General features: G+C 30.1%; 2 protein-coding genes across 2 annotated transcripts; one reads left to right on the top strand and one right to left on the bottom strand.

The window, feature by feature from the left end:
- Window positions 1–1,604: 1,604 nt before the first annotated feature.
- LOC105364465 (alpha-protein kinase 1) lies at window positions 1,605–13,081 on the bottom strand. The gene is made up of 17 exons (XM_011502391.1): window positions 12,695–13,081; window positions 11,298–11,517; window positions 10,948–11,200; window positions 10,616–10,754; window positions 10,369–10,535; window positions 9,900–10,256; window positions 9,595–9,742; window positions 9,421–9,487; window positions 9,099–9,333; window positions 8,915–9,016; window positions 8,485–8,525; window positions 8,295–8,412; window positions 7,584–7,835; window positions 7,392–7,517; window positions 3,576–3,821; window positions 3,378–3,503; window positions 1,605–1,987 (listed from the first exon to the last, which is right to left on the bottom strand). Exons 2-17 carry the CDS (start codon window positions 11,511–11,513, stop codon window positions 1,605–1,607), a joined length of 2,976 nt encoding a protein of 991 aa, XP_011500693.1. The 5' UTR covers window positions 11,514–11,517; window positions 12,695–13,081.
- Myd88 (myeloid differentiation primary response protein MyD88) lies at window positions 5,069–7,026 on the top strand. Its single transcript, XM_011507426.1, has 6 exons — window positions 5,069–5,322; window positions 5,493–5,689; window positions 5,771–5,866; window positions 5,965–6,092; window positions 6,166–6,334; window positions 6,478–7,026. Exons 1-6 carry the CDS (start codon window positions 5,210–5,212, stop codon window positions 6,996–6,998), a joined length of 1,224 nt encoding a protein of 407 aa, XP_011505728.1. The 5' UTR covers window positions 5,069–5,209; the 3' UTR covers window positions 6,999–7,026.
- Window positions 13,082–14,778: the final 1,697 nt, after the last annotated feature.

The following is a 14,778-nucleotide window of genomic DNA, read 5'->3' as shown; positions in this document are numbered from 1 at the left end:
TTTTCTTATCAATCGATTGGCACATTAACTTTCAATTCGATATATATTTGTAATCAGATCCATCTATTTATAAGCTGAAATATATTGTATTGGATTAATTTAATTATAATTCGAATAAATAATTATTTTCTACAATTTCGTCATTACTCATTGATAATGCAATTATATTTAACTCAATGTCGCTTAGCATTAATTTCTTAATAATTTTCTTATTTATTTTACCTAATAATTGATAATGGAATTGAAGTAATGTCAATTATTATGTTATGAAAAAAATTAACGATAAGTTATAATTTTCAAAATAATACGCTCACTTATGAGCGACTGAAACATATAAAATTCGTTTTTTCGTTTGAAATCGATGTATCGCTTTCTAATGTTTATCTTTTGAACGAAATGAAAATATAAATTTTGTACCCAATATAATGACAAAATAAATGTTACAAATTATAATATAAACAATTGACTCTCTGTTAACTAATAAATATTTAACAACTTTCATATTAGATTGCGAATTACCGATAAATGCATTTATCAACTCTTCTATCAACGTTTCATAGTTCATCATAATATTCATAATGAATATATTTAACAATAAACATGTGTAAATATACATATGATTGTAAATAATTTACACAATTATAATAATGAAAATATTTATTAGAAATTATTTGAAGTAACAAATATATATACATATGTATTAATTATATATATATATATATATATATATATATATATATATATATATATATTCACACACACATACATATATACGTATACGTAATATATACGTGTGCTTGTGCGTTGTAAATTTTGTAAATTTTGTAAATTTAGAAAAACCTTCAATATTATATTATAAAGTACAATGTGCTCGACACAGTACGAAATCTATTAGTTTTAATACAAAATATAAAGATTGTCGATTTAATCACGGTGTTGATCATGAAAACCAATAAACCTATTAATTAACTATTTAACTTTACAATATAATTTTCAAGAATTATTGTATGTTAATTAACAATGAAATAATCGTTTTAAGCTAATAAGTTGGACTTGTTGCTCGTAGTAAATAGTAAGTTGTCTCGTTTTAACGATAATATCAATTTCTGTAATTCATTTGAAATATCATCATCATTACGTTGGCAAATCTATCGTTACTTTCAAACATAATTAAAAATCACCCCTTCGTCCTTCAATTATGTTTAAAAAAAAAATCTCTCGCAATTGCACATAAATCTGCCCGTCGTAAAAACAATAATAATCAAAGTGCTCGTCACGAAAAAATTGATAGCTAATTCGTTATACGTATAAGATGCAAGATTCGTGAAAACGGCAAAGTCTGAAAAATACGTAATAATCTTGTAAAATAATGTTTATTTATAATTGCTGATGAAAATTAGCAACCACATCGATCCCCAAGGTACCTAAATGCAAAAGTCGTAATAATTTCATCAATTAAAACGCCCAATAATTACCTACCGCTTATCAATACATTATTCAACAATACTTGTTGCTACTTCAACACTATTTACGTAAAGCTTTACTACGTATTTTTCGGAGTCCAGCCTTCCACAATCCGGCAGCACGTTTGCGAATTAGGCGCCTTAGTGGGACGGTGCGCTCTGCGGATTCTGCGGATTTGCAGGTCCCATGTTCGGCAGCATCGTGGTCGGGGGCGGCGGCGGCGGCGGCGGTGGCGGCGGCGGAGGCGGAGGCGGGTAAGGAAAGAAGTACGACTGGCCCTGATAGGGCGGATAGCAGTTGTCGGGGATGGCGGGGGCCGGGGCCTGGTTCGGATAGATCGTTGGCGGGTGGTAGACGTACTGCGGGTAGACAGGCGGATACTGGGCCGGAAAGCTCTCCATTTGCGAGTAGATTTGCGGTGGCACGCCGCAGGCACCGGCCCCCAGGTTCCCGGTCTCCGAAAGCTCGGTCGGGGCCAAATAAGGGACTTGCATGAAGCCAGGCGGGACCGTGTAGTAGTGGCCTGTAATCATACACGGGTTTCCGCGTTAATGGTTGATGTTGTTATTATAATCCGATATGTGCTGCTCTAATTTTAATTACGAGGGCGAGCGATTTAAGCGATACGAGAGTTGGCCGAAGAGAGACGGCTTATCGTTATTCATTAATCTTAATTCTGAATCGTTGTTAAAATGTAGGGATAAAGGATAAAGATTTCGCGGGCCCTTCCATTAGCTCCGTGATTTTGCATTATTTGAAGTTTACTTTGAATAATACTCGCAATAATGCTCGAATCGTCAATTTAATGACAAAATTTTTGTTTATATTGCGTCAAGTTTGTAATCAGGATATGTAGGCGAGTGCTTGGGCGCGTTGAGCGGTTCGAAGCAATTGTGCTCGCGCTAGCGAAATTGAAAAATACAACAATAAAAGCTTAACCTTTAAATAATACGATTATATTTATTCGGTATCGTGCACGCTAAACGTAAACGTTCGGGTCGACATCGTATTATTGTTACTAAAATTCGAAATTTACAATTACTCGAGTGCGACGTCCTCGACGATATTTATCCTTAATTATTGTATTGGGTTATTGATGTAGATTATCATATTATTACAGAATAAATGAATATTCGCGACGTAATACTATTTACACTGGAGATAATTTATGTGACGTTTAGTGAGAGTCGCCGGTACGAGTAAGGAAAATAAAGAGATAAAAAAAAATAATAAATTAATAATAATAATAAAGAAAATGAAACATCGACTTAATGATTTAAAAAAAAAAAAAAAAAAAAAAGTAAAGAAAACTAACACATATAACAATTATTATTCTATTTGGAAAATTTTCATTTTCTTTTTTTTAACTAATATTACGGCAATGAGGTGTGACTAATGATCAATGGATGACAAACCGATGAATGATAATTTAATAAATGTCAATTAATGCGAAACACTTGTATTGCTGCGTATATACCCTTGGGAGAAGCTGCGAGGGCAATTCATAGATAAAAATAAAAACAAAAAAAAAACAAAAAAAAAAAAACAAAAAAAAACCAAAAAAAAAACAAGTGATTGAACTAAAGTGCAACACACGTACGATTGAATTATCAAGAAATGATAGTGCAATCGCACTCACTCATATTTTGATTAAAACTTGCTCTTACATGCATGCATTTTCCATACGTAGCTATTTCATTTCTTTAAAGCTGAAAGCAATTTAAAAGAAGAATTTAAAAGATTACATCTTTTATACGATACATCGGCAAATATCTTAATAATCATCTATAAAAATGATGGCTAATATGTCCGTAGATTAATTTTATAATAAAAGTCACATTAATTTTCATTCGAAGGCCTTAAAAAAAAAAAGGCTCTTTTATAAAACTCTTATGGGATTTTTATTTACAAACCTGGAAATGCTTCAGATTCGGATGGGTATGGTCCAAGCGGTATGTACGGTATTTGTTGATTGTACGGCAATGGATAGGAATACGAATTGTTTAAAGTAGGCGATGTTTGTGGTTGGAGTATCGGTGTCTGTTGCTGTTGATGTTGATGTTGGTGCTGTTGTTGTTGCTGCTGTTGCTGTTGCTGTTGCTGTTGTTGCTGCTGTTGTTGCTGCTGTTGTTGTTGTTGTTGTTGTTGTTGTTGCTGCTGCTGTTGCTGATGTATTGAAGTTTGCTGCTGCATCTGAGTAACTTCGTTAATTTCGCACTGATTCGTAATTATCGGAGCCTCGGCTGGCTTCTTACTACATCGGAACTCATAGTCTTGTTGATGTTGTTGCTGCTGTTGATGTTGCTGATGTTGACGATATTGATGCTGAGCATTGTGATGATCATTGCGATTTCTTCCTGTTATAATTAATCAAATTTTATATGACATCCGTTTGTAATTTGGAGATATTGAGATTGAGATAGATAGAGAGAGAGAGAGAGAGAGTGAGAAAAAAGACAAAAAAAAAACTTCTCTCTTGTACGTTGAATAAAAATAATAATGATACAAGAGAGAAAATTTATGTCTCTGTATGAAAGTGAAATAAACGAGTATTTATAAATTGTTACTTTCATTATTATCGGTTAAATTTTTTCTTTTTATAATCTCCTTTTGTTTACAGCTAAACTTTGTAGTAATTACTATTAGACGAATATAATATATAAATTTGAAACAATCGATAATAATATAAAATTCAAATGCTTAAGGCGCCTCGAATCATTGAAATCATCAAGTGCATCGAAATACTCAATAATAAATTTTATTTTCATGGCGCAGTTTTAAAATATTATTTAGACATTAAAAAGGATCGTTAACCTTCACAAATGACATTGATTATCTAACAATAAGTCTACAAATACTTATTCCTTTATTTTTTATTTTGTACAGGTATTCGATGAATATACTATTTTCATTGGTCTCTGTATTTATTACGAATGTATTATAAAAATTCTCAAAAGCAAAATTAATTATGATTTGAAAAATGTTTTCCAAAATAGTTGTCACTCGCTATAAAATACTCGATGTAATTTACATTTAAGAAATATAGTTCAAACTTAAGTAAATAAAGTTTTACGTAATATTTACAGATGGAATACCTCGTCGTAAGCTTAGTGATTATATCTACCATAAATATTCTTGGCTAAGAAAATTATTTGCAACCAATAACGTTCAATGACATTTTTATTTAATTTTTTACCTCTTTATTTACTTATATTTTAATTCCATGATATCACTCAAATATCTTTATAATCCCTTATAAAATCCATATGAATTAATTTAACAATTACTAATCTCTGTTAAGCGTCCCATTTTATTATTATCTGGTAGTTTATATTGATTTGATAATGGAATTTTCTATAAAATGCTTAATTTCTCGTGAAGAAAAAAAATAGTTTTGACGTATCGGCTAATTTAAAATAGAAATTATTACCGCCAATTAATTCGTTTAAACAAGTGGAGGGGACAATTTCTATAAGTAAAATCACGTGGTATGGGTCAATCGGTAAATCAACAAGTACATCGCACTACACGTACTTTCACAAAAACGAATAGATATAATAATATATATATATATATATTGTCAGAATAAAAATGTATTAACGAAGGCTTGGGACTTTTGTGCAATATAAATACAAGTCATCGTTATAAGATTATTTATTATACATGAATCTCACGAAATTGTCATTGTCAGGAGTAATTTTGAAACGATTATTTATCATAAACAATTGCAAAATAACGGGGAATAATGTCAAAACTTTCGCGTGTGCCTTTAATTGCTATATCAAGTGAAACAACACATTTAATTTCTATTCTATTAAATCCACCCAAAGTCATTCCATCGAGTAACGGATTACTTAGGTTAGAGAATTTTCATTACTTTTAATTTAATTCTTAAATATTTCATGGCAGTAACTGCCACGTTCTTTATATCGATTTTTAATCGATCGAGCGTACATCCCTGCATATAGCTGTATTTAAGGCTTTAATTGACTAACGAGAATTTTAATGATACGCATCACTAAATGTAGAGACTGGAGAGGATTTGCACAAGTATGTGCTGTGGGAGGCGAAATTTTGCCTGCCATCGCTGCAGATTCGGATCCGACTTATCGCATTTTGAGTATTGTACAAAAAAGATCTCAAGACTTTACGTTGCAACATTTGAAAGATGCATTGGAGCACATTGAAAGATGGGATATCGTCGATGATTCTCAACCATACTTAGGTACATCGATGCCACTATCGTTGCTTTAAAACAATAATCAATGTAATTATGATGAATAAATCTCTTCGTTTTTATTCCTAGATAAAGATGCAAATCTATATCTTGAAAGATTACAAAAATCTGAAAGCACAGCGGAAGAGAATAATTTTATTATAGATTCAGAAATACTGACCCTAGGTATGGCATATTTATTTACTTAATAGTATTTACTTAAGTAGAGTAGTAATTTTGCTGCGAATTATAAAATTGTTCTTAATGCTTCTTAATGTTTATAGATGATCAATTCAGAATAGAACGAGGGCAAAAAAAACAACATTACGATGCATTTCTTTTATACGCTGACGAAGATATTGATTTTGTAAACGAGGTAGTTGAAAATTTAGAGAGAAAAAATAATTTAAAGGTAATCAATTTTATTAATAAGTTTAATCATTGAGATAGGTCAAACGAACGTATGAGATTATTGTTACTTTTAGCTTTGTTTGAAAGAAAGAGACTTGATTGCTGGAGTGACATTTGAGCACGAAGCCATAATGAGGTTAATATCGGAACGTTGCAACAGACTCATTACTATTTTAAGTCCCGACTTTCTAAAGAGCCCTGCAAATAAATTCTTTTTGAATTTTGCACAAGCTACCGGAATAGGTGAGTCACTATAACATTATAATGAAAGTGTTTTAGAAAAAAAAAATTCGTCCAAATTTTGATAATTACATGGTAATTCTATCTCTGCAACTATTATTGTTTATAAATAAATTGGCAAAACGAATAATAGATATATATTTTAGATAAAAGACAAGAAAGAAAAATTATCCCATGTATTTATAAGAGTTGTGAACTGCCACCGCAGTTAACATATTTTTCTAAAATTTATTACAAGAAATTTTCATCTGAATTTTTCTGGGATAAGCTTATTCGTTCAATGAAAACCGTAATAGATGTTTCAAAGATTGAAAGCCCCGTTGAGATAGTCCATGAAATTTCTGCACTAAAAGATGTAAACAGTAATGGTTTAACTTTAAATGAATCTAACGAAGATGACAATACGAAAGAAAACTCATCCGAAAGAACATCAAAATTAATAAAATCCAATTATCCAACAATTTCAAAAGCTAAGTCAAATCAAGTGTCTAGTCAAGGTGAAGTACCTACAACATCGGAATCCGTTCCTCCTCTTCCGTCGCTTGATAAATTAGATTCTTTAGAAAATTTCGAAAGTTGCACAAACACAACAAAACAAAATAGTAAAAAGAAAAAGTTCATGAGCAAATACGTGAAAAAAGTACAATCACTACTTCCAAAATCTTAAATCACGTTGCTTTCATTTTTTATGAATTTGTTAGATTGTATTATTATTTTGTAACAAACATTATTTTTCCTTGTGCAATTCATTAATTTTTAATTTATAAAATTCCTTAAATAATCTAAAGGACACATTATTTATAATTAATTTTAATTATAATTGTTATATTATTTGTACAATATGCCCTTGCAGTGACTCTTTATTTGTATATTTGTAATTTTTTTAAAAAGAAAAAAAAAATTTTTTTTACATGACTTTAAAAATGACTGTGATACTACTCTAAGAGAGTTTCCATAGTATCTATAATTTTTTATAAATCGAGCATTTGCTATTACTTAAAAATAATTAATACTATAAATAAATTATAAGTTTTTTTAAATTATTTGCAATCTTTCTTACCCTCATAATTTCTTTTAAAACGCGGTGCCACACCATTTGATTTGTTTATTCGTTGCGCCTCTTTATTATTGGGAATTGAAGATTGATGCTGCTGCGATTGTTGCTGTTGATGTTGTTGTTGTTGTTGTTGTTGTTGTTGTTGCTGCTGTTGTTGTTGCTGTTGCTGTTGCTGCTGCTGCTGCCTTTGTTGATCACTAGAATTCGTATTTTTATATTCATTTCGATTTCTGTCAACGCTTGACGACTGATGTGAATCACGCGACGTCGAAAAGTTGTTAAACTCAGAATTGCGGTAATTAGACTTTTGTCCACCTGTTCTTGTGCCGTTAACGTTAACAATTTCCGTATCTCTATGTCGGACAGGAGACGACCGATTGTTGTGTCGTAAGTTGTTATTTGAAGTACTGTTGGTTTGACTAATGCTCTCATCGTTTGAAATTGGACCTTAAAATTTGTTTGCATTTAATTATTTTATTTGTAAATACTGTTTCAACATACAAGTTTGCTTAAAAATTTACATTATAATAAACTTTAATAACTTTTAATGATTATATACACAAACATCGTATTGCTAATTATTATTCATTGAATTTTAATAAGCAAGTTTTCAATTAATTTTTAAAAACATTAGACTACAAATGTCAAATATAAAAAAAAAAAAAAAATTAAATATTTTTTTTACTAATATTTAAGTAATTTATTTTCATAAAAAATATTTTACTTAAAACAACTGCGCAATATTATTACCGCGTGTAGTAAAAAAAAAGTAATCTTACGAATATGAGCAATGTATATATACACACACAACCGCGCGCGCACACGCACGCACGCACGCACGCACGCACGCACACACACATATATGCATATCTATATGTATATATATATATATATATATATATATACCAATCATAATATTGGTGTTAGAGTTCACATCAGGCGGAAGTTGAGATATATAATATGAATTATCAGCAAACGATTGGCCATTACTTCCATTAGCCCACATATTTTGAGACCAAAAATACTGTAACATTAACATATTTAATTAATATTTCACGAAAATTATTTCAAAATACAGATATAAAAGAAATGATACCTTGACTCCTAAGTTAAAAAAATGTCGTACCGTAGCAGGATCTAAAATTATTTAGCAATTACAAATAGATCAAATGATTGCCGATATAAAAAGAATATTCACTTTTTAAAAAGTGAAAAAAAAAAAAAAAAAAAAAAAAGAAAAACATTTTCAAAAAACGCAATTACAAAAATTTTCTTACATACAGTTCCATTAGTATAATATACAGCGATAAAATGTAAATTTTAAAGATAATCTTTAATAGAATCTTAAAATACATCTTAATATACATTTGAGAATAATGTATGAAAGTTTCTCTTTTTGAATCCAATTATAAGAAAAATATTGCTCGTTATAGGAAAAAAATCGATTGGCGCTTTTTGTTTAATGGGTAATACAAGTTTTTCTCTCTTTCTTTCTCTCTCTCTCTCTCTCTCTCTCTCTCTCTCACCTGAATATGGTATACCATTGTTTTCAATATCTGAATATTTTACTAAATCATATTTAATTTCTGAGTCTCCAGAAAAACGAGAATTTGGAGAATAAGTATGATCTAAAATCGAGATTACCTATCAGTTTGTTAAATTTATAAAATGAATATATAAAAATGTAATGGCTCGTTAAAATTATTTTACTTGAATAAGTGGGATAAAATATCTCATTCTTTTCTGTATGCTGATTATTTTGCTTATTTGTTTGCTTCGCTTCATTGTTAAAGTTTGCAACTGATTGTTTTTTCGGTGTATTGTCGCATGTATTGATATTTACACCGGATTTTTGAATTTTTTTGTCAGCGACTGTTTGCTCTACCGCCTCAGTAGATTTTATATGCGAATTCTCAAGCGCAGCCCTCACGTTTTCAACGGATGTCTAAGAATTGTTAAAATTTCACGCTATAATTTCATAGATATAGACAGATTTACATAAGTATGAGAATAATTTTGTCAAGATACGTACATTAACGGTATACTCTTTATAAGATGTATAATTCTCAATTTGTAATTTTACAGAATGATTTTTTAAACTGAAAAAGAAGGGAGAAGAACATTTTTACACATATTTATATGTTGTGATATATCATAAATGGTTTTTTTTTTTTTTTTTTTTTTTTTTTTTTTTTTATCAAATTACTTCGTTTCTGTACTCCATTCCGATTTACTCATAATATTTTTTGTAACAGCTTTGGAATTACTCATTTGATTCTTCTCAGCATTGTCATTAGACATCTGATCTTTGACTCTACGGTTTGTTGAATTCCAAGGCTTTTTCCATTTTGTATCTATCATAAATGAAGCAAATTGATATGATTTCGATATTAATTTGATAATGAATTGTTATCAATTGATTGTAAATTATTAACCATGAGAATGGGTATTAAAATTAAATTAAACGCGATTATTAAAAATGCAAGCATGCAGGCAATGCCTTAAACTTACTCTGATTTATCATATTTTTCTTATTTGAACTAATAGCCCAATTGTTTTGCTTAACCTTTCTTTGTGGAAAGGGTTTCAAGGTTTCGTACGGTACAGTCATCTTTTCTCCTAATTCTTCTATAAAAACTACTACAGGTCCTTGATTTTTGCTCATTTCCTGAATATGTCCAGTATAAAATAAAGGTTCCAAGCGTTTTGGCTTTGTAACGGATTTGGAATTATTATCCCAGTTCTCTCGAGCACTCAAAAAATTATTATTAGCCTTATCATTTTCCTTTAAGTCAATTTGTACTAAGCATTTAGCACCAGCTTGCAGCTCGGTCGAATTAAATTTGGTGTAACCCGAATTCCTAACTTCTGCAATTTAATACGCACAAATTGACATAACATTTATTTTAATTCGCTCACAGGATACAGAAAACTGGCTGCGATAATAGAAACTATAGAGCGTAATTGTAGTTAAACGTACCCCGTCTAATTTCATGCCAAATATCATAATCGACATTACGATAAATATTAGGATCTAAAGCTTTCGCTATACGATAAGGAAATGGTGTAATTCCTTTAGATAGAAGCTGCAATTCTTCATTATCTCCGTTATCATCGATTTTATCTAACAATTCTAAAGTCAATTCACTGCAAATCATTGCAAATAATTATAATGCATACTGAAAAATAACTTAAGTATTAGTAAAAGAATATCAAAATTTGCATACTTCCGAATTTCTAAGTTTCCTTTGAGGAAAAACTTGTCATGTCTTAAGTTATTAGATCGTTCGTGCAACATTTTATGAACAGTTATATCTACATTATTCATTTTGAAAACATTTTTGTATAATGTTTGGTAAACAAGAGCTGCAAAATTAAGCAAAACAGCCGTACAAAATGTCTTAAAAAAATAATGTTTATATTGCGTATGTTTTAAAAGAAAAAATGTTGTATAATATATGGATGTTTAATAATACATTGATAATTAAAATTGATTAAAATGATGAGAATTTGGCATATTTGAGCAAATTTATTAAAATAATTACGACGGCATACTAACATTGACAAAAGCCAGCATTCGCAGTATATTCTTGAGTGTACACTGTTTCATATTGTTTCAATGGTGTAAAACAGAAATACAAGCTATCTTTAAAGCCATGATCGATTATAGTCTCCCTCGATAATAATTGTCCATGAAAAATAATAACGTTTCTTTTAAACAACAGGGACATAGCTAAAATTTCGTTCATCCCACCCCATTCCGTAAAACAGGCCATCTGGTCTAAGTAACTTTCGTACGGTATCGATATTTTCTGCAACGACACAAGCGACGTATATTTATTACAAAAGTAATAGCAATAAATTTTTCCGCAACAGCTATAAATATGATTTATGTAACAATGCGCTTACCTGTTCAAACATCTGCCTATTTTTCTTCATAAACTCCACACACTCCTTCCTAACGTTTATGTGACATCTTTGATTTTGATACACCTGTTCACTCACAGCTCGAAATAAGCACGTAGAATCTTTTGGTGCAAGTTTTCTATAATATCCTTCGTTCTGCAACCACTCATCTACCGGCTCTATCGCACGCTTGGAGGTTTTTCTGGATGAAAGCTCCATGAATCTTAAAATATAGTCATAAAATTATAGAATTAAAGATGATGAGAGAGAGAGAGAGAGAGAGAGAGAGAGAGAGAGAGAGAGAGAGAGAGAGAGAGAAATTTAATATTAATCCTAAAATTAACAAATACAACTTGATGTTTAAAAATATTATATCGTTCAATTTACTTTTCATGCAATTCTTTCGGCTATTTGCACACATGCAAATACATACATTCGCATACTCATAAATTCAGTATTTGCATATTTATTTATTTACTTGGGCATAGACTGAAAATTTTATTGTTTAAAACGTAGTGAAAATAAATAATTAGATAGTTTATTTATTAGTAGAGGCACGATGATTTTATTACTAATGTTTACATTGTATTAAAAAAATACACAAGGATAACGCAATAATTTGTTATAAAATAAAATTAATAGTAAAAAATGTATAATAACGTAAAAGGTTATTTATACTAATAGCCAATGTTAGAAACAATACGTTGACGAACATTGATGAAATAATGAAATTTATCATATAAATAATTAAGGAGTATCAAGTGCAGTCGATTGATAATATCTCAACACGCACACATATCTCGGACTATTAATAAATTTTAATAGAGAAATCGAGCAATTTAAATAAGTAAGTCTCAGTTATAAGAAAATGCTTTCAACATAATATGAGCATAAAAAAATGTGCGCAAGTAATTAATATATCGAAGCATAAATCGGTAAATCACGTGTCCCGTATCTTTCTCAAAGCAAATTTGTACAATAAAAAAATCGACTTTCTTACATCCAATAGATGAAGCCCTTGCAACACGTGTATCAACCCAAGGAGAAATAGAGTTGCTAAAGGGTCCACGGAACTTTCCGATAACGAGGCTTTCTCAAAATTCGTCGTTAATTTGTTTCAATCTGCGCGAACGAGTATCAACAAAAGGTATTTGACGATATATATATATATATATATATATATATATATATATATGTGCGCTCGCGCGCGCGTGTGTGTGTGCGTGCGTGCGTGCGTGCGCGCGTGTGTATGTGTGTATGTGTATATATATATATATATATATATATATATGGCATGTAACGTGCGAGGTGATCGGAAAGTGTCGAACGTCGAGGCAAATTTTCATATAAAAACAAGCAAGGAGCCGCGATCGGCGAGTTCCTAGCAGCACAAGACTTACCTGCGCGTCCGCTGTTGTTTTTCACCAATTTTTAAAAGGAAGAGAGAAAAGTGCAGAGACAAGCTCGCCGGACGTTAACCGCGCACTGAGATAACGCATGTATATAGATATACGAGGGGAATTTGTGTGAGAAGGAAAGAATTGATTTGAGAATGTGGGAGAGAGAAGGGAGGTGGTGTGTTGTATTGTACAAGACAAAGAAACAAGTCTAAACGTCCTGACGACTAAAATCGCCTTATCTTTCTTTCTCGAGGTGCGGATGTAAACAAACGTTCCCGCGAATCAGCCCGACATGTTTTTAGGGGTCAACTATCGGGGACGATGATTTTCAGTTGCCAGGCTTTATTTATTTCCTCTAGTCAATTTCATATTCAACTCTTATGTTAAATCTTTATTTTCATTGCATTCGACGACATTATTTTATAGTGGCTTTCCTTCCATCGATGTAGATTAAAAATTTTATTAAAAAATCATTCGTTTTCTTAGTCGAACGCCAACTACGAAGCTACGTGCTTTTTCTTTTTTTTTTCAGCTTTTTGCTTTTGCTTTTGCTTTTGCTTTTTTTTTTACATCTTCACCACCACCAATTTTACACATTTTCTATCCAAATTATACGACATTGCATTACCAAATTCGAGGTACTCTCGTAGGTGTTTGTCGTTTTCCTTTTATTTTTCTTTTTCATTTTGGTTTTATTCGTGAACAATTAAGTTTTATAATAATCCGTGAGTGAGCAAATGAGAAAGTAAGTCAAGTAATTAATCGTGTTAATCGAGACGTAAAATTATTGCTTAATAAATTTGTCGCTCGACAAATTGTGATATTTGATAATTAATTCGTAAATAGAAAAAGTTTCAATTGCTTTATGTTTAATTGGAGGAAAAGCTTGTTTTTGTAATTTAAAGCGCTTAACCAAAATATTAAATAGAAGCTACACGTTATTGAATGGCGATTCAATGTCACACTTATAATTTTTTTGTAAAACGAATAATAAAGCAGGAGGAGTTAGAGATTAAAGAAAATTCAACAAACAATAATCAAATGGACTTTCAATTAAAATTGTAAATAATAACATCTTTTCCTATGAATTGTTATTTATTTTTCTCTTCTTCGTCATATTAACGTGTTACGCTCGGAGACTCGTATTAAAAAAAAAAAAAAAAAAAAAAAAAAAATATATATATATATATATATATAAAAAATTAATTCTTCAAAATATCTTCTTTGATTTCTTAGATTTTCTTTTAAGACTAATAATAAGTGAGAATAAATGATGATTAAGGGAATACCGAATTATATATAGTGGGATTATTAGCTAAATCACTATGGGAAAAAAACATAATTATACAAATTTCAAAGAATTATGTTTGTAAAGCCCGTAATTGCAATTAATATGTAGTTAGTATATAAATATATCAATAATTTCATTGATGTTAAATTGCAATGAGCATCAAAAAAAAAAAAAAAATTTGGCATTTATATCGAAATGTGTAAATTCTTTTTCAGAGATTTCTCTTTTATGCACTTTTGAAAAACGAAAAAAAAAAGGATCTAAATTTTGTTCGTAATGATTCTAAATAGCAACGTTAAATTAACACAAGCAGATAATAAACAGATAAGAAGAAATAAAAAAAAAAAAAAAAAAAAAAAAAAAAAAAAAAAAAAAATTGATCTCCACTATGAACAAAAGTATTAATTATTTAAGTGCACTCATCTGTAATTACAATTATACATTCAAAACTTTGTAAAAATATTAAAAATTTCGAGTGATATGTAGGAGAATAAATTAGTACGAATCATATTTCGTTCTATATTTTAAATATTTTTACCGGTACAGAGTCCATTGTAAAAATATCGTTTGTTCATTTATTGACTGCGAAGAAATGCGTTTCATTACAATTTGTAAATTACAAAATTTGCGAAATTGCAAATTATCGTGAATTACATTTTGTTAAATAAATCCTTAAGCAAATGATATAGCATTGTTTGCAGATACACTTATTTATTTAAAAAAAGTTTAAAAAAATTCACTTTTGAGTTATGTGTTGTTTTTTGTTTTTTGTCTTTTGTTTTTTGTTTTTGTT

This window comes from Ceratosolen solmsi, unplaced genomic scaffold (genome assembly GCF_000503995.2).
Source record: "Ceratosolen solmsi marchali unplaced genomic scaffold, CerSol_1.0 scaffold10, whole genome shotgun sequence".
NCBI classification, from domain to species: domain Eukaryota; kingdom Metazoa; phylum Arthropoda; class Insecta; order Hymenoptera; family Agaonidae; genus Ceratosolen; species Ceratosolen solmsi.
This window is presented reverse-complemented; position numbering and strand designations above follow the sequence as displayed.